The 19,165-nt window shown below is 34.4% G+C and overlaps 2 protein-coding genes and 5 non-coding genes across 8 annotated transcripts in view; 2 read left to right on the top strand and 5 right to left on the bottom strand.

Annotated features, from left to right (window-relative positions):
• The first annotated feature begins 9,575 nt into the window (after nucleotides 1-9,575).
• stx11a (syntaxin 11a) lies at nucleotides 9,576-12,551 on the top strand. The gene is made up of 2 exons (XM_051134155.1): nucleotides 9,576-10,384; nucleotides 11,234-12,551. The coding sequence occupies exon 2, from the start codon at nucleotides 11,239-11,241 to the stop codon at nucleotides 12,118-12,120; it is 882 nt and encodes a 293-aa protein (XP_050990112.1). The 5' UTR covers nucleotides 9,576-10,384; nucleotides 11,234-11,238; the 3' UTR covers nucleotides 12,121-12,551.
• A 509-nt stretch (nucleotides 12,552-13,060) lies between these two features.
• On the bottom strand, nucleotides 13,061-13,143 carry trnal-uaa (transfer RNA leucine (anticodon UAA)). The gene has a single exon. It is a non-coding gene; the product is annotated as a tRNA-Leu (tRNA).
• Nucleotides 13,144-14,593: 1,450 nt separating this feature from the next.
• Nucleotides 14,594-14,676, bottom strand: trnal-uaa (transfer RNA leucine (anticodon UAA)). Its single transcript has one exon. It is a non-coding gene; the product is annotated as a tRNA-Leu (tRNA).
• A 532-nt stretch (nucleotides 14,677-15,208) lies between these two features.
• On the bottom strand, nucleotides 15,209-15,291 carry trnal-uaa (transfer RNA leucine (anticodon UAA)). Its single transcript has one exon. It is a non-coding gene; the product is annotated as a tRNA-Leu (tRNA).
• A 679-nt stretch (nucleotides 15,292-15,970) lies between these two features.
• The window catches only part of LOC127179310 (utrophin), a 32,772-nt gene continuing 29,577 nt past the window's right edge, over nucleotides 15,971-19,165 (top strand). For both annotated transcript variants that reach the window (XM_051132643.1, XM_051132644.1), the window contains exon 1: nucleotides 15,971-16,403. In XM_051132643.1, coding sequence (XP_050988600.1) covers nucleotides 16,269-16,403 — 135 coding nt within the window. In that variant the 5' untranslated portion in view covers nucleotides 15,971-16,268. The remainder of the gene's footprint in view (nucleotides 16,404-19,165) is intronic.
• trnal-uaa (transfer RNA leucine (anticodon UAA)) lies at nucleotides 16,745-16,827 on the bottom strand. Its single transcript has one exon. It is a non-coding gene; the product is annotated as a tRNA-Leu (tRNA).
• On the bottom strand, nucleotides 17,398-17,480 carry trnal-uaa (transfer RNA leucine (anticodon UAA)). The gene has a single exon. It is a non-coding gene; the product is annotated as a tRNA-Leu (tRNA).

Raw genomic sequence — 19,165 nt, 5'->3', positions numbered from 1 at the left:
GACAGATTCTCCCTTAATGTTTTAATTAATACCAGCCGAAATGAAGAATATGTATCATACTATTTTCCTTTTAATATAAAAATAATGCAAATCAAATAATGTGTCCACATATTAACCAAAACTATCCGATCTGAACTACCAGAAACTAATGCATATTTTGTTCATACAGCAAATTTAGGCCAAACACTATTAACTGGACAAGTCACCTAATCTTTTTTCTATTGACTCTCATCGCTGCAAATGATAGTCGGGAAACTGCATTATTGAAATACCTGATAAATTTTCTACACCAAGCAAAACACACTTTCATCCTAATGTAACTTATTTTAGAGAAAGCTTCACACGTTTTTTCCATGGTTTAGACAGCATAAATTAGCAACAATATGGCTGCATATCTGGGTAACTGACCAAACCATGACGTAATTGCACATTGCCCACCCATTCATATAAATTAATAATTATGAAATGGTGGAAAGTATGTGGACACTCCCTAAATAACAGGTAATTCTAACTGGTTTCCCTATTGCACCAATTCCAGTGAGACAAATATTAATGGCATTCTAGAGAATTCTGTGCTTTCAACTTTGTTGCAAAAGTTTGAGAAGGATACTTTTCTGTTGAAAAAACATTAATCTTTCCCTGTAGGTTAAAGGTTAAATTCTTCTGGGAAGTCCTTTCACTAAATGTTAAACATCGATTGAACTTGGACAATGCAAATCAAAGGATTTGTACCAGTTTAGACTCAAAAGCATCAATAAAGAGGCCTGGTGTCCCAGCTGATCTAAAGATGTTCAGGTCTAAATGCACGCCCTCCACAACGACTCAATAAAGCATTACATGCACAATAGTATTGCCATGCTGGAACAGAAAAGAACCTTTCTGAAAGCACAGGATTTTCTAGTATTATATAATACAGCACTGAGATTTGTCCTTAAGTGTAAATGCAAACTTGTTAATTATAATGGAGTGTGCATACTTATGACCATACCACTTACCTTGCAAAGAACCACAGTGAAGCATGATGGTTGAAACATCACTGTGTTGAGCTGTTTTCCAATGTTAGAATTTTGGACATCTCTTTCTGTATGCTGGGAATGAACGTTTGGGAAAAAGTTAAGTAATCCCAAACACAAGGTAAAGTAAACACTGGTGTGGCTCAAGAACAACTCAGTTGAATGTCTTACAAAAGCCCAGCCGAAACCCTGATTTTAATCTAATTGTGAATCCACATGCAGCACTATTTACAGATATAGGATTTGTAATGCATTAAAATGAGAAAATGAAATAAAGGTTTTCAAACAACTCAACTTATCATCTTTAACAAATGTTAAAAGGCATCAATCAACCAATTCATCTGCTTTTAGTGCAACTAATACACTGTAAAAATAACAGTAATATTATTTTGAAGTTATATAAATAAACAACCTAAAAACTTAAAATAAGTCAGTAAAACAAAGATCACTGCATTATGTTTTAGAAGAAAGCTGCATTTCGTTTTTCTTACTTCAAAATGTCATGTTTAATTCAATGAGTTGCTCACCATTCTTTGTAATTATTTCATTATTTCTATGTAAATCTTACACCAAACTATTTTAAGTGTACAGTAGTAATGTGCTAAACTGAATTTAACCTTAACCATGTCTAAATTTTATAGAGAGGATGTACATACTAGGGATACAATGATGACAGAAATTATTAATAATTAGCATTATTTACATTCAATTACAGATTTGGAAAGTCTTTTTAAATACAAAACTGTATGGGACATGAGTCACTGTAAAAGATGCATCAAAAACAAACACAAACTCCTAATTTAGAATAAGTTTGAACCCAATGTAAACATTTTTTTAAAATATAGGCACAGCACATTAAGTTAAACTGTAAAAGCAGATTTTGTTTTGAAATCTGCAGTCAAATAAGGTTAAGAAAACTTACAGCCATGACAAATGGATTATGTAATAGCAGTAAGAGAAAAGCCTAATTCGGGAGCAATGGGAGTGAACCTTTTTGTGACATTTCAACATTCAGGAGTATTTAAAAAGATAAAAATATAGATTTTCCAGCCATTTTGGACAGCTCATGGCCCAAAGCAGAAAGGCGGAAAGTTTGGGCGCATGGTGAATTAAAATCAACTGACTGGTCAAATGTTATTTTGAGCAGAAACATCCTTCATCATAATGCAATTAGAGATTAAATGAGGCCATGTGAATTCAAACATCACGAGTGTGACAAACAATCTCTACATAAAACACTTTGCAATGGTTTTCTTATGTTCCGCATTTCTCAAGGAGTTCATCTAAACACATCTTCATTCCTTCAGAGGAAAAGTTTGACCTTAGAAATTAGGATAATTAAAATTTCCAAAACGACCTGTTGGTGTTTGAACTTAACCTGATATTACACCCTCACGTCGTTTTCAAACCACGAGTTTCACAAATGGCAAATGTTTATGATGCTCTTTGTTTTTTTACAGCAAATGTAGACACTTACTAAAGGCTGTAAAGCTCAGAAAAGGGCAAAACAGTCACAAGGAACATGGGAAACAATGGTGTGACGTCATAATGGGTCAGGTTCATGTTTATATTCATGCATTTACACATAGAGACATTGCATCTTATGGTATGCAATGTATCAGTTCATGCATTTGCACAAAAAGCAGTAAGTAAATAATGACAGGACTTTAATGTTTGAGTGAATTAACAACAGAACAGTGGTATTCAGTATCATACCAGATCATAAAACAAAATTAGCTGAAAAATAGGCCTTATTTTCCATTTAAACTACACTGAACAAAAATGTAACCCTTTAAAATGCCCAAATGGGCACCAGATGACAAGACTGTCTCTATTTCTCCGAATCAACTGTGTGAGTTAAAGGTGGGACTCAAACACAGAGACACACCTTGTCTTCAGACATTCACATAATTTTATTTTATGAAGAACATGATCAACATAAAAAACATCAACATCATGATTTACTGCTGGGAAGACCAAGATAATGCAGAAAACAGGAAACAAAACATCAAGGGCAGATTAAATGTTCCTGTTAGCTCATTTGCTGGTGCACAGATGCTGTGGATCAGTCTTGGGTCATCTAGAGAGAGAAACACAACATGTCAGTGGTCTGAGCCCACCGAACCCAAATCTCACAGGAAACTTGCATCACTTACCACAAAGCAGGAAGTGACAGTTCTACAAGCTGTTCAATAACCTTGTGACTTTATCACATTCCAAATGCATGCATATTAAACCCAAGTACAGTGTTGGGAAAATTACTTTGGAAATGTAATAGGTTACAGATTACAAGTAACTGAATTTAAAATGTAATGAGTAGTGTAACTATTTCAGTTACTTTATTAATGTAACTGATCACATTTGATTATTTTTCTAAATTTACATTTAGTCATTTAGCACATAGTTTTATCCAAAGCGACTGAGGTTAAATACAGATTTAAAAATCATAACAAGAAATAGTAAATATTAATACGAAAAGTATTCACATGTATTACTTTGTAATCATTAACATTTCAAGTAACTGCAATTTAATTAAATTTTTTCTGTAACCGTAACAGATTACAGTTACATTTATCTTGTAATTAAATTACGTAACGCTGTTACATGTAACTAGTTACTCTCAACGCTGCCCAAGTATAAACAAGCAAAAGCGGGATTATTATAGTTATCTAAAACTAAATATACACTACCAGTCAAAAGTCTTTAAATGGTTTTTAAAGAATTATTTTTGCTCACCAAGCCTGCATTTATATGAGCCAATATACAGCAGTAATGTTGTGAAATTATTTAAAATAACTGCTTCCTATTTGAATGCATTTTAAAATGTAATGTATTCCTGTGATCAAACCTAAATTTACAACCTCATTACTCCAATCTTTAGTGTCACATAATCCTTCAGAAATCTTTTTTTTTTTTTTTTGGTAAAGAAATTATAGAAATTAATACTTTTACTTAGCAAGGTTGCATTAAATTGATCAAAATTGATGATAAAGACATTTATAATGTTACAAAAGATTTCTATTTCAGATAAATGCTTCTGAACTTTCTGTTCATCAAAGAAAGATTCTACTTAGCTGTTTTCAACATAATAATAAATGTTTTTTGAGCAGCAAATCAGAATATTAGAATGATTTCTAAAGGATCACGTGACTGGAGAAATGATGCTAAAAAATTCAGCTTTGAAATCACAGAATTAAATTACATTTAATCTATTTAAATATATTCAAATAGAAAAGTTATTTTAAATAGTAAAAATATTTCAAAATGTTACTGTTTTTGCAGTACTTTGGATAAAAGAAATGCAGGCTTTTTGAGCAGAAAAGACTTCTTAAAAAAAAGAAAAATCCAACTGTTCAAAAGATTTTGACTGGTAGTGTATACATCTGAAATAATATATATATATATATATATATATATATATATATATTATCAATGGTCTCAAATTTCTCATTTTCAGTTACTTAACTTAATGTGCTAAAATAATTAAAACTGAAAAAAAAAACTACTGTAAAATGACTAGTGCAATTAGTTTTTGCAACCTGAAAATTTAATATGAATTGTTTTAACTTCAAAAATAAGCATTCGTGCTTATCTCAAAATTATAAGTTTAGTTAACTTAAGTTGGATATTTAAGTTATCTCCACAACAAATTTAAGTTGTTATAACTAAATGCAGCAACATTTTAATAAACACATGGCAAAAATTGAATTAAACTTTAACAAAAATTAAAAAGGAAAATATAAAGATAAAAACAAATTTAAACTATTTAAAAAACTATCATAGTATCTCAACGATACTAAAACAACTGTATGGCTCAGTGAATGCTGATATAAATTATTAATTTAATCAAGGGAGCAAACTGAAAAGTATGTCTAAAAGAAAAGAGCTTATCACTCAGCAAGAAGAAAAAAAGAAACAGATTTACAACCAGACCAGAACAGGATACAGTAATTGATTTAGGAGAGTAAGCAAGCAAACACATAGCAACAACCAAAAATCATTCAGCAGCAATCACTCAAAACATAGTGATGCCTAAGCAAAGACCTCTGACACACATACAAATTTAGTTAGTTTAGTGTTATTTCTAGATATAGTTTTGATGAGTCATTGTTCATTTAAATTGAATAATTAGTTATTATTGAGAAATAACAACAAATTATCTTTGTTTTTGTTCCTTCATAAAGGAAATGGAAACGGACAGGGCAACAGGCGATTACTGAGCCAAGAAACATCTCCAGACACATGACAAACATGATCGCTAATTCAATCAAAGGCCCTGAAACACTGGAGCTGCTGTGGAGATTCTCATACTAAGTTAACAGGATCAGTTAATTTGAGTCACAGTTCGGCTAACCGAAACCAGCTGATGTTTTCTTCAGACATTATACAGTTTAGAAGTCCTTGGACACAGGATGAAATGATGCCTGTGTATAAACTATAGGTATGTAGATCCCTCTCATAGTGAGAGTTTGTCTCTTCATGCAACCTTGATTTGCAACCAGTTTGTTTGTTCACAGTGTCGCAAATCACAGATCTAACCAATCATGTTTAACACACATATATTATATTTGTTATTGTAAATATAGCCTGAGGAAATGGAACGAAAAGTTCCCAGCTTGTAGGATGACTGATTGCATAATTGTGTGTAGCAGTTACTTGCTAATGGTAAGTCAATTACAGGCATCTAATTTTGTGTCATTTAATGCAAACAAACTTACAAAAAGGCTGAGAAAAAGGATGTTTATGTATTTTTAATTTTTTAATTTTTATGAGACCAATGATGCAACTTTTTTAGATCGCAATTTTTCAGATGATCAGGAAATTATTTAAAAAAAATGGTAAAAAGAGTACTTCCTAAGATAGGTAGCATAACAATATTGCTTATATTATACACATTGTGTCATGTTTTTTTGGGTAAAAAAAATATTTAATGACCTCAACCTAACTAAAAACAGATTAATTCAACAGAAACACATTTTTAGCATCAGATCAGTTAGAAATACATAATTATTGTACTTTTTTCAGCATAAAGAATTTGTAATTTATTCAAAACCTCTTACCTTATACAACAACTGTCATTTAAATTTCAAGATTGCGTGTAAAATATGAGTGTAAAAAACTTTATTTTCCTTGTCATCTTTACACACTTCAGAAACAATAACCCATTCACAAAACTTAGTCTTTACAGAAGCAGCTGCACATGATGATTAAGATGGAAAGTTGTAAACACTCTGTGATCTGCCTAATTAACTTATCCATTTAACTTTCTCCAAGTCCTGGACTCATTGTGTGCCATTTTTTCTGTATATCAGATTAACTGACAAGTGTAATTAAAACTACTCCAACATTTTAAGGAAAACATTCTCGCCATTTATGATAGGTCTTGAACTCTACTGCTATCAAACTCAAGGGGTTTCATTCTATTGCTTATCCTTTTATTTCTTAAAGTGATTTAATGAAGTAATGCAATGATAAAAAGGACATTCTGACCATGTAATTCATTTAAGAAATAGTGTTTGCACAGCATGCCATTGTTGACTGTGCCAAACACAAGCACTCTTTCTTAGATAACAGAGACTACAGGTAGAACCTCAGCCGGAAGGATGTAATTCAATTACGAACAAATTGAGCATACAGTGAAAGCACTTTGAAACAGGAGATATGTCTTAACCTAAACAGACAGTGTACAAAAGCTGTACCCTCATAAACAGTGATAAAACAGGTCAATGTCCATAAATTTGCCTTTTTTTTTTAAATGCACCAACAGTGTTAAGCCTAAGACTCTCTATCAGTGTGCCACAAATGTATTGTGTGTGTTTTACAATTTTTACAGTATTTTTACTTATTTTTTGGGAGATTAAAATTAGTGTAGCCATTCCTGTGGTTTCTTTTGGCATCCACTGGCATTCCTGCAGTGTTGTTTGGTTACTATTGGAAGGACATCCAGTACCTTTCAGATGTAAGATAACAAAAGTTAGGTCTTTGTGGATCATAGCTGTAGTGCACAACAAGAAATCCTTCCAGGACAAATGCGAGAAACCTATTTTTACAATTTTATTCTATTTGTTCATCTTGAAAGATTGAAACTTTAGTCGGGGTGAATACTTGAGGATTTAAAAGTCAGAATTTTAATATGGCTCCATTATTTACTTAAGAGTTTTTGTGCATGAGTCAAAAACGGAATGCATCTTTAGAAATCTACACTGGTTAGAGAAGAAACTCAATCAGATATTGAACAACGATATATCTGTTCTCCAATACCGGTGTATGGACCTGAGTAAATATTCTGATCACTATCATCTGACTGCACTAGAGGTAATTATATTTAAATTACAGCCTTTCTTTGCATCTTTTAATTATTGTCAGTGGTTCCTTCATGTGATTTCTCACCGTTGCATATAATCAGTTTGACATGCATGCTATCAGTTGCAAACATCAACATCAAAAATAATATTGAAATAATTACTATGACATTAACAATCAAAACCATTTATGTACATACAAGTTATATGTGGTACAACAGTAAGCACAAGTGAAAAGTAAAGAATTGTGCTGTATTACATCCTTAATTCTTGATTTAAGATTTCCAAAGTGAAATTGGCATGGTTACTAAACAGTTTCTAAGTTAGAATGTTTCTGTAATACAGGCCTCGATGTGGAGAAATAATCTTCAAGGTTTAAATGTCCCTTTGGACGTAAATACTTCAAAAAATGTACATCAGCCACAAAGAAAAGCATGATCACGGTAAGAAAACAGTAAAAACTAAACACAGCACTAATGAAAATATAACAAAACGAAAATAACAGTGCACATTAAATTCAACAGTAGCGTTTCGGAACCGAAAACCTTAATTTTTTAATTAATTTAATTAAAAAAATTTATTTACTTAGTATAAAAATGTATTTCAGCGACAAACATATAGTTAAGACAGACCTACCATACACTCAGAAGTTAATTGATGGTATGCTTGTTTTCATTTAACTATTTGTAAACACAACTGGCAATAGCGAAAAACTACCCACAATCCTGCAGCGAAATTCGCCAATCGCTAGCCTGTTATCATGGAAATGGAAATCGTTTTAAAAGGAAAAAAAAAAACAATAATAATAATAATAATAATAATAATTATTATTATTATTAATATTAATAATGATAATAATAACAACTATTATTATTATTATTATTATTATTATTAATAATAATAATAATAACAATAATAATAATAATAAATGCTAATTTGTTTTTGTTAATTTTTGGTTAGGCCTTTTAAATTTCGACTTCGTTTGTACAATATAATATTGTCATTTCAATGGAATGTAAAATAGACTAAAAGTATATATGAAAGCAAAACTCACATTTACTAACATTTTTGTAAAAGGGCACGTGAATGGACACATTGACCAGACCACAAGGCATAATTTGGCTTATAGTGGATACTATACAGTGTACTGTATAATTAGCCTGTATGACGGTAGTATACGTGACTGCTGTAGTTCAACTGACATTTTTGTTTCGTTTTTTTTTTAGGCCTACAGCTATGATGCAAGCATAGTTTCAGCAGAAAGCAAAAAAAAAATCCCTCAGAGTATGGAAGGAACCATGGTACAAAGAGGAAACCGACTCCTCTGACTCTGACTCCTCTGACTCTGACTCCTCTGGTCAGCACAGGAAACAGAAAGCAGCAGCAATGCTCAAACAAGAGTTCATAAAATATACAGTCTATCTACACCTTAACACAGAGGAATAGGTCAACAGGTTTTGAGAATCATTATGAAAGCTCTACTGCCATCATGTGGTGTGTGCATGAACCAAATGAGCAATTCCCTTTAAAGTTTACAGATAAACATCTGATTATAAAATCATGTTATGTGAAGTACTTTATCTTGCATATGGACGCACCACTATATTGTGTTGCTTTGTTTGGCTTTCATGTTGAGCAGAAAATATGCTGTTTCACTTCTGCTTTGGACTCACATGATTACTGTGACTCATCTGGCTTGCCATTTGTTCTAGAAGTAGTTTTTTAACTAATGTAAACCAATCAATAGAGTTAATACACCTTACGTCACATTTATGAGCGTCAACGCCTTTTAATTCCGCCAGACATTTATAATTTCTGTTTTTTAAAATTGCTAGCAATTCAGTACTTTGGAAATGGCTTGTGTTTTGACTAGTATCTCAAAAATTCCCTTTCATATACATAGAAAGGCTGGTGTGACTGTTATGATTTAACCAGGCCTGTAAAAGGTCAATTGTTTAAAGCACAATAGATCAATAGGCCTAAACCCACATACCTCAGAGGACAGTTGGTTTGGGTATCTTGTGTAACTAAATTGTCAAAATATTTCAGGCCTGTTGGTGCCAATAGCCTCACGGTTAGTGCTTCGACATACAATGCAATTACGCTCACGGCGACTTGAGTTCAAATCCTGCCTTGTGGTCCTTTGCCGATCTCACTCCCCTCTCTCTTCACCCAATGCTTTCCTGTCTGATCTACACTGTCTTGTCCAAATAAATGTGTAACAAGTCTTTAAAATATATATGTATATTTAGAACGAATGGGTATATTAAGAACTTAAATTAACTGTTCATCTTACACGTTGTCAGTCAAGGGTAAAAGACAAGAACAAAGCAGCATTTTTTATGATTGTTGGACTGAGGCTGCAGTTTAAGCACAGCCACATACCATTTTTTAAATTAGCATTGACAAGTTAAGCTCCAGCACTGTCAACTAAAATAGAAGTGATCGATTTGGAGCTACAGAATCAGCTTCTGAATTTGCAATGTGAAAGTCAAAAACAGCAATGTGTGAGCTGAATTTTTTAAAAGAAAAATGATGGGAAGAGATTTTAAACATCCATGTTATAATGATATTTGCAGGAAAGTGTGGCATTTTACGGGTTTAAAAGTGTTGAGGAACCCAAAAGAAGGAATAGAACACCACTGCACCATATTAACATGCATGTATGAATCTAAAAATGCCTACAAGTCTTAAATATTACAGATACACTGATGATGAATAGCCTACATGTATGAATGCAACTATTAATAAAAAAGTAATTTGTACTTTTAGTGAGAATAAGAAAATAAATGACTATGTTAAGCCTTTTCCAGATACCTAAAGTTACCACAGTAACTGTTCTGTTACGATATTAAATTCTTAAGGTAACCCTTAATTTTAAACTTAAGTAAACGTCAGTAAACTTCTGTGTTTTGACTTATCGGAAACTCCCACCAGTCACAGTCAGTCAGTCACTCGACTGCAACGTTATTTCCTGCAATGATGTGACATGAGGAGCTGGTGCGCGTTAGAAAACGATAAAAGCTCGCGTTTACAGCGTTTAAATTGAACGAAGGGACATGAAATAAGGTAACGTGACAGTTTATGTATCACTTTTACTTATTTGAATTCGATTTATACAAAAGTTTCCCGCGAAGTTGTTTAGTGGAACGTCAAAACAAACGATAAGTCTCAGTTAAACAAGGAAATCGAAGTTGCAGCAGGATTGCTGAGTTTGTTTAAGCATTGTTCTTCTGTTTGATTTAACTTGGATTGAATTGTGGTTGATTTTTGTGAGATCTAGCCTGCTTTATTTTGAGGAAGTTTAAAGATGCTCAGTTATTTTCTCATCTAAATTGAGAAACTTAAAATGGTATACAGTAAGTTTTCATTTCTGTTGCTGCACTTGCACACATTATTATGTTTAATATGTACATTGTGCACCAATGTAATAAATCAATGTTGATTTTACATCCGGGATGGTCTTAGAAAAGACTATTGTTCTGGTAACTTGCCTTGCTGTTGCTTGTGATTTGTATGTTAATAATGAGACAATAATGCTTTACTCCAGGATTTTAGATTTAATCACTTTAAGTCATTTATTTGCTTTTATTGCCTCATGGTGTTCAACAGAGGACAAAAGGGAAGTCCCCACCCTTTTTATTTTCTGTGTGGGGACCAAGTCGGGTGGGAAATGTGCAGCATCATGGTTGCCATTGCGGTGACTATCTAAATGACAAATACTTCTGGTCCTATTTATTGTTTAGCTTCATGGTGAATGGTTACCCATTTACTGAAACCGTCAGTGAGAGACAGTCAGGCCTGCATTGTGAAGAGTGTCTGATTGTATATTGATTGTGTCTGTATTCGCTGCAATAAAGATCTCAAAGCCTGTCATGTGGGTCATAAACTCCCTCTGGTTTGATCTGTATTTCCCAGGAAAGATGAGAGACAGGCTGGTTGAACTGGGAGGTGTTGCCACCAAAGACCACAGAGAGGAAGAGCAAGTAGATAGCAGCGAAGATGTGGACAGTGGTGTATTTGAACAGCATGCGGTGGTGTTTGAGGGCGAGGACATCATGGAGGATGCCTTCAGAGAAGCTCAATCCATCCAGAAAGAAATCGCCCATCTCCGGATTGAGGTGAAGAGACTAGGCAAGCAGAACACACGCTTTCTCACCTCCGTCAGACGCATTAGCAGCATCAAACGTGACTCGAACACGATCGCACGCAGCATCAAAACCAAAGGGGAGAACCTGTATGCTCGGATACAGAAGATGGATGCACTTTGTAAAAAGCTGGAGGAGGAACACGGAGCCCATTCGGCTTTGGTGCGCATGATACGCGGCCAGTTCGTCTCTATAACGGGTGCTTTTCACGAGGCCATGAATGAGTACAACGGCGCTGAAATGGCACAGAGAGACAACTGCAAGACTCGCATCCAAAGGCAAGCGGAGATCATGGGTAAGGAAGTGACTGGAGATCAAATCGAAGAAATGATCGAGACGGGCAAGTGGAACGTCTTCTCTGACGACTTGCTTACAGACGGGCGAACTGCTCGCTCAGCGCTCACTGAGATCGAGAATCGCCATAAGGAGCTTTTGGAGTTGGAGAGTCGCATTAGAGACATCCATGAACTGTTTTTCCAGCTGGCCTTGCTGGTGGAGGAACAAGGGCCCATGGTGGACAACATTGAGGCCAATGTATACGCCACCCAAGACTTTGTGGCCAAAGCTGCAACTCAGATTAAGAAGGCTGTTAAATACAAGAAGAAAAACCCTTGTCGACAGCTCTTCTGTTGCTGTTTTCCATGTTGCAACAAATGATTGCAGTGTTACCGCCCTGCATTTCACACAAGCCATAGCATATTAAACGAACAACCGTCTTGCATGCTAGTGTTAACCATGTCACGTGATTTGCTCTGAAGAGACCAACCAATGCCCAGTGCCTGCGCTTGAAGGTTGTCACAGTGAAAACTTTGTGTTTTCTTGTAAACCACATGAGATGCAATGGAAATGAGCTGAAGTGATACTGCAGTCTCACTGCTAAATTTTGAGAGTCACAGGACATTTACTTGATGTGTAAAAGATATCAAAAAGGAAACCACAAGTAAAGTGTTTTACGCCCATGTACAGTGCACAAGCAAATATTATACAGAAACGTTTTACTGATAAATCTACTGCTTTATTTTAAGGTACATTTGTGTATGTGTATGTATGGTTTGTTGCATTAATTTAATAAATATTTTTATCTTTTAGTGCATTTATGTATGTTTGATCACCATATTGTGAAGGAGTGTTCCTCATAGGAAAGTTATGAAATACATAGTATTGCATGATTGTAGGTTTCCCAAGTTTAAAAGTTGCTTCTGCAATATGACTTGCAAAAGGCACTGTGTTAAAGTGTTTGGTGGTTTAAATACAAAACCCTGCAAGCAATAAGAACTGCTTTTCTTTCTTTACATTGTTGCATTTTTATCAGAACCAAGAGTTCAAATCAACATGATATTGCATTTAAATATCTGGCATGTTTACCAGAAGTGGGGTTTGAAACCACAAGTATGTTTGTCCGTTAGATCTCAAGCCCAATGCCTTGGCTGCTCAGCCATCCTGGTTGCTGTGTGGCTTGTTCCTGTGGGGTCACATCATTTAAGAAACCTATCAATGCATGCACTAAACACAATCTTGATATAGTAGGCTGCCTATCTACATTTTCTCCTAAAGTGGAATATGTTACACTGAATATAGTTTAAATGTTATTAAGTCCTACCAGGAGTGGGGTTTGAACCCACGAGGACATTTGTCCATTGGATCTTAAGTCCAACGCCTTAACCACTCGGCCATCCTGGTCACTGTGGAGATAGTTTGACCTCAGATTGGGAAATTATGTAAACTGACTTCAAACTGAGAAACTAAATTGAGCTGTTCTTTGTTTTTATTAACCACATCAAACGAGTGACTTTATTCTTTGAAATTAAAATGCTTTTTAGTAGTAGTGTATCTGGGGTCAGAAGTTTTGCATTCTTGTCTTGAGGCTTTTTGGTATTTCTGGAAAATAATTTAGACAGGATTCATGCAGATAGTGTAAAATAAAATTCCAAGACTTTCAAGGACTTTTTAGCCACTACTTTTTTGATTTTCAAGGACTTTGAACAAAGGTCTCACTTATCAAACAATGTCTTATTTTTCAAATACTAGAAAAGATGAATAGATATAAATTAAAAAAATATAGCAATGACAAAAATAAAGCAAAGCACATGTCAACTTTAAGAACAAAAAGAGGAGAAATAAAGCACATATCATTTAAAATAGACTGTTATTCTGGCAGCAACAAGCGTGATACCAATTTAAAAAGTATATTATATACAAATGTATACATTAAAAACAAGGATGAAGGTTTGATTTTCATATTGGTGGGGACTGTATTTCTATATTCATTCCATGTGTCCTCTAATGTGTAAATTTATGACTTTTTTTTTTTTTTTTTTAACCTGGCAACACATCTCCCACCTTAAAAAAACTATAGTTACTATAGTTAAACCATGTCTTCTACTGTGTAATAAAAAAATTAAATCAGAAAACAGCGAGCCCACTCCGAGGTCCCGAACTGAATCAAATGATTCTCGAACCCGCACCGAAGTTCCGATCTAAATCAAAAGATTCGCGAGCCATCAGGTCAGGACTCGGAGCGCGGATCGCGAATCATTTAATTCGTAATTCGTAAATACACATTAGATGTAAACATTCTGTATTATGATCGAGTTATTTTAAATAGTTTGACCACTGCAGTTCATTTTGTGACACTTCAACAGGAAATCAGGCATCCAATCCTCTCATACCATTGAAGTGAATCTTTATTTTATCAGTATATTGTAATAAACAGCACTGAAAAGGGGTGGGGCTACATAAGGTCAACATCAGATGTGCTGCAGTGTTAATTTTCCATGAAAGGATATGTGATTATAAAAAAATGAACACTTATTTCATAGATACATTGTCTTTAAATCATTAAAGCGCTTTTTGAGTACCTCTTCAGGAATATTGCTATTTTCAGTAGTTTTCCAGGTCTTACATTTCAAAAGGTCAAATTTACATACTTTAAGCACATTGTACAAACCATGTTTAGAGGACAATAATAACCTCTACTATATAATCATATGAAATAATGCATTCTAGCAGAACAGCTAAGCTGTCAATGTATTAACTAAGCATGTTATTGATTTACTAGGCTTTGTTGTTTGCATAGTGTAGGACATTTACAGTATATTCTGCATTAAATCCACATTATGTTTAAAGGTTCTACCAGGAGTGGGGTTCGAACCCACGTGGACATTTGTCCATTGGATCTTAAGTCCAACGCCTTAACCACTCGGCCATCCTGGTTCTTGGTTTTGGGTTTTGCATGTGATGTAATGAGGCCTACAGATATTGCAATTCATTTTGTATGTATAAGAGGCCAGTAACACTCACAGTGGCCTGCATAATGTCTTTCTGTATAATGAGCAACTCACAAATGCACTAAGATATTGTTTACACTATTTTAGAGCCTTTTATTTAAAGTCACATTTACAAGTAAATCACAAGTAATCATAACAGTGAAAATGTGTTGCCATGTTACACCACTAGATGTCAGCATTGTATTTTTAAAATCTCAACAGAGAGTCACGTTTGTAAAAGATCAAGTAACTGGACTACATATAAGCAACTGAATAACACTTGGGTGTTCTGTTTGTTGAAACTTGTAATTGTGTAGCTAAATAAATTATTGCAAAAAGCTGGAACAAACAATTAGGCACGTTAGTGAAATTGTTGTTATTCTAGTTTGTTTCAGGATTGCTTCACGAAACCTGTTTGTTGACAGCCATATATGTACCTGTAAAGATCACAGTAATGCATTTAAAACACATGCATATTTTACCAGGAGTGGGGTTTGAACCCACGAGGACATTTGTCCATTGGATCTTAAGTCCAACGCCTTAACCACTCGGCCATCCTGGTCACACAATAGACCTTTGACCGTCTACGCCACACCTCTTTATTCCAATCATCTTGTGTGTTTCTTAGAGATTAGTTTTGTGACAGCAGTATTTGGAGTCACACATCATTTTGTATCATTTTTGACTTGTTACAAACAACAAAAAAAAACATGTATAGGTTTTAACAGAAAATTTATACTATAACACCTTGTGTATGAGCTCCATATTCTCACTATATAAGTGGTATAAAGTTCAAATTGTTTATTGAATTCAATTATTCCTTGTATACTCTCCAGATATTAAGTCTGCTTGTATTTCAAAGACAAAGCATCCAAGATATTTTTGACAGTGATCATTTAACTGTTTGTACAGACGGTCAAATCTTCTTCAGAACATCTCAAATCAAATTTTGGATACATCAGGTTTGTCATCAGGCTGTCAGTAGAGCAAGCAAAATATGACAAACCAAATACTAGATATTCTGAAATTGCAAAACTTTTTTGCAATGAAAAAATATTGTATTTTTTATTGTATGAAACCATGTTCCTCACTATATAATACAGTTTTGTTGTGTGCATGCTGTGTGTTCTCCTCAAATCTCTCTCTTTCGCTCGCTCTGTCTCTCTCTCTCTCTTTCTCTGCCACTCACTCAGACTCTCATTCTCTCGCTCAGCATCATCTCATCCAGACAGGGAGTTTTTGCTGACAAGGAAACAAGCTTTTGCACCGTAGCCCAACTTCCCATTTTCATGGTTCTGAATCACTCCTCTCTTCATTGTTCAGCATCCCTTTGAAGATTAAAGCGCAAGCCTGAAGACAGGACATCTCTTGAGTCGGATCGTTGTGCTGGCTTTGTTTGCTGTTTTGGAGAGGCGTTTTACTTCACACTTGCAAATGAGCTCTTAAGTTGCTGGACATGCTGTAGGTGTATTTGGATGCACTTCCAAAGCATAGATGATCAGCTAACTGTGCAGACATCAGGAGTGGCAATCCTTTAGGATGAGAATCTTAAACAAGCCCAGCAGTCTGAAGATAATGGCTATGGTGAGATCTTCACTGCAGAAAGTGATGATTTTTCTACAGCACATCCAAAGAATGGCCGTCACGTCACCACGTTATCAGAAACTGTGCAAGGTAAAAGAGTGTTTGTATTAAATTACTTTGTTTATGCTATAAAGGTGTATTTTATCCAGATTTTTATGATTGTGTGCATATTTGGGCTCAGATTTTCAGTGGGTTCAGTGGGTTCAGTAGCATCACAAGAAATGAAAAAAGTGCATTTGCCAAGTTTTAACATTCAATGATATTGCATCAATGCATGATTAAACACTGGTTAAACTGGAGTTTATAGTGAAGCTGAGTAGCAGAAACTTTCGCAGTTCATTGATTGACTTAACCACAATTGTTTATTTCATGAATTAGGCAGACATTTGCATCTCAAACATTTACTTAATCTCCTTAAAAGCACAGGTTTCTACCAGGAGTGGGGTTTGAACCCACGTGGACATTTGTCCATTGGATCTTAAGTCCAACGCCTTAACCACTCGGCCATCCTGGTCGCTTAAAACCATATGCACATCTCTGAATTTCCAGACTAAAAGCAAACACACTTTTACTGCTTATCTGAAAGATGTTCTAAGCCAAGTTTCAGGAGTCTTTTTAGAAATTTGGTGTGGAACAAAAAAAGTGTATGCTTGTTTTACACTTTATAAATATATAATTTATAGGGTTATAGGGTGTAGGGTAGTTCGTATTTAAGAATTTTAGATTTATACTTTATAAAGCTGCTGCTTGTGTTAAATGTTAAATCTAAAAAAAGAGCAGGCAATGCACTAAATTTAAACTTTAAAAGATAAAAAGAACAACCTCTGCAATATTTTACATACAAATTTATCTTATGTATTTCATGAATTTCTTGAAATACATATTGATCGCTTACTAACTGAAGTCTTGTCAATAACACAGAAATTAGTGCATTAGAAACATTTGATATTTACATGTTTGGCTCCTCTGAACGACATTGATAAGTCAGCACTATTTTTCATAATGCATCACAACAACCCAGCATTATTTCTGACTATTCTGCACAGACAATGTCACTTCATTTCATTGAAAAATTGCACTAACCTACCAGGAGTGGGGTTTGAACCCACAAGGACATTTGTCCATTGGATCTTAAGTCCAACGCCTTAACCACTCGGCCACCCGGGTCACGAGTTTAGTGTGATAACAGTATTCCACAGCAAGATACCGCATTCTAGTGACGACAATGCATTGGTGAACTACTTAAAATCTTACAAACAATATGTCAGTTTCTGATTTTCCAGACTAAAACAGTAAAACAAGCCAAGTTTCAGGACTCTTTTAGAGATTTGGTGCGGGACAAAAAAAGTGTAGGGTTGTTCGTATCTAAGAATTTTAGATTTATACTTTATAAAGCTGCTGCTTGTGTTAAATGTTAAATCTAATAAAAATGCATTTAAATTCAAAAATTAAATATAAAAAGAACAACCTCTGCAATATTTTGCATACAAATTTATCGTATGTATTTCATGAATTTCTTGAAATACATATAATTCTTGATCGCTTACTAACTGAAGTCTTATCAATAACACAGAAATTAGTGCATAAGAAACATTTGATATTTCTATGTTCGGCTCCTCTGAACAACATTGATAAGTATGCACTATTTTTCATAATGCATTACAACAACCCAGCATTATTTCTGACTATTTTGTACAGACAGTGTCACTTCATTTTATTGAAAATTTGTGTTAATATAACCTAAAAAGAAGAGATGTTGCATTATGCACAAACTGCATTTGGCATCACATCTATAAGATGGCAAGAACATTAATGCATTGACATTTATAAACTTTTTCTTAATGTCTTTCTCACCACGAGTGTGCCAATCTCTGTTTTCTCTAACTAAAAGCAATCTTTATTGCTTATCTCAAAGATGCCAAGTTTCACAACACTTTTTTTCACAAGACTAAGTTATGGATATATTATATTTATTAGGCACATCTCTAAAGAGTACTTTGAAAGCTTTTACAGATATTTTAATTGGGACTTATAGTGTGGTCTGTGGTGTGGAATAAGGATGAATAAATAAACAAAAGAAATAAGAATAAAAGAATAAAACAGAATAAAATAAATAATTTTGTGAATATGTGAAGATCTTACACTAGCCTGTTAAATCTCACTAACAAGAATTAGGCTAATGCAGGGATGCCCAACCCTGTTCCTGTAGATCTACCTTCCTGCAGAGTTTAGTTCCAACCCTGATCAAACACACCTGTCTGTAATTATCAAGTGCTCCTTCAGGTTCAGTTGTGTTTGATCAGGGTTGGAGCCTGTAAGAAGGTAGATCTCCAGAAACAGGGTTGAGCACCCCTGGGCTAATGCAGTTTAATAGCTCTGGATATTATATTTTAAAATTTCATGTTTTCAACTTTATGCTTCCTTGGTTGAACAGCAAGTAAGAGCAATATATAAAGGCTATACAGTAATAATACACTGCCTGGAACTTCTAGTTCAGTAAGGGCTGGTTCAGTAGCTTCGTTAAACTTGGAGTGGGTGAACGAATCAAGCCGCTGAGTTCAGAGTCCTTTTTGAATGATTCATTTAAAAGAACCGGCTCGTAAGAGTCATTTGCTCGTGAATCGGTCTACACTGATCACAGTTTTTTTTTTTTTAGCGTAAAGCTGCGTTGAGTTATAAAGTGTTTTAACGACGCGTCATCAATACAAAACTCCCATATTTTGCTGATTATTGCTACTGAAAATGTGAATTATTGTCATGTTTTGGGCTGTACTAATCGGTCGGACCGGGAAAAACATTTGTAGTACTATAGACTGCCAAAAGTTCACAACACCCTGGTGAAAAAACCAGCA

The sequence above is a fragment of the Labeo rohita genome, chromosome 17 (assembly GCF_022985175.1).
Source record: "Labeo rohita strain BAU-BD-2019 chromosome 17, IGBB_LRoh.1.0, whole genome shotgun sequence".
Lineage (NCBI taxonomy): Eukaryota > Metazoa > Chordata > Actinopteri > Cypriniformes > Cyprinidae > Labeo > Labeo rohita.
Note: the sequence above shows the minus strand (reverse complement) of the source record. Positions and strands in the feature narration are given on the sequence as shown.

Bases quoted from the DNA above. Each gene is read 5' to 3' on its own strand.
- stx11a (XM_051134155.1), top strand. From the start codon at position 11,239: ATGAGAGACAGGCTGGTTGAACTGGGAGGTGTTGCCACCAAAGACCAC.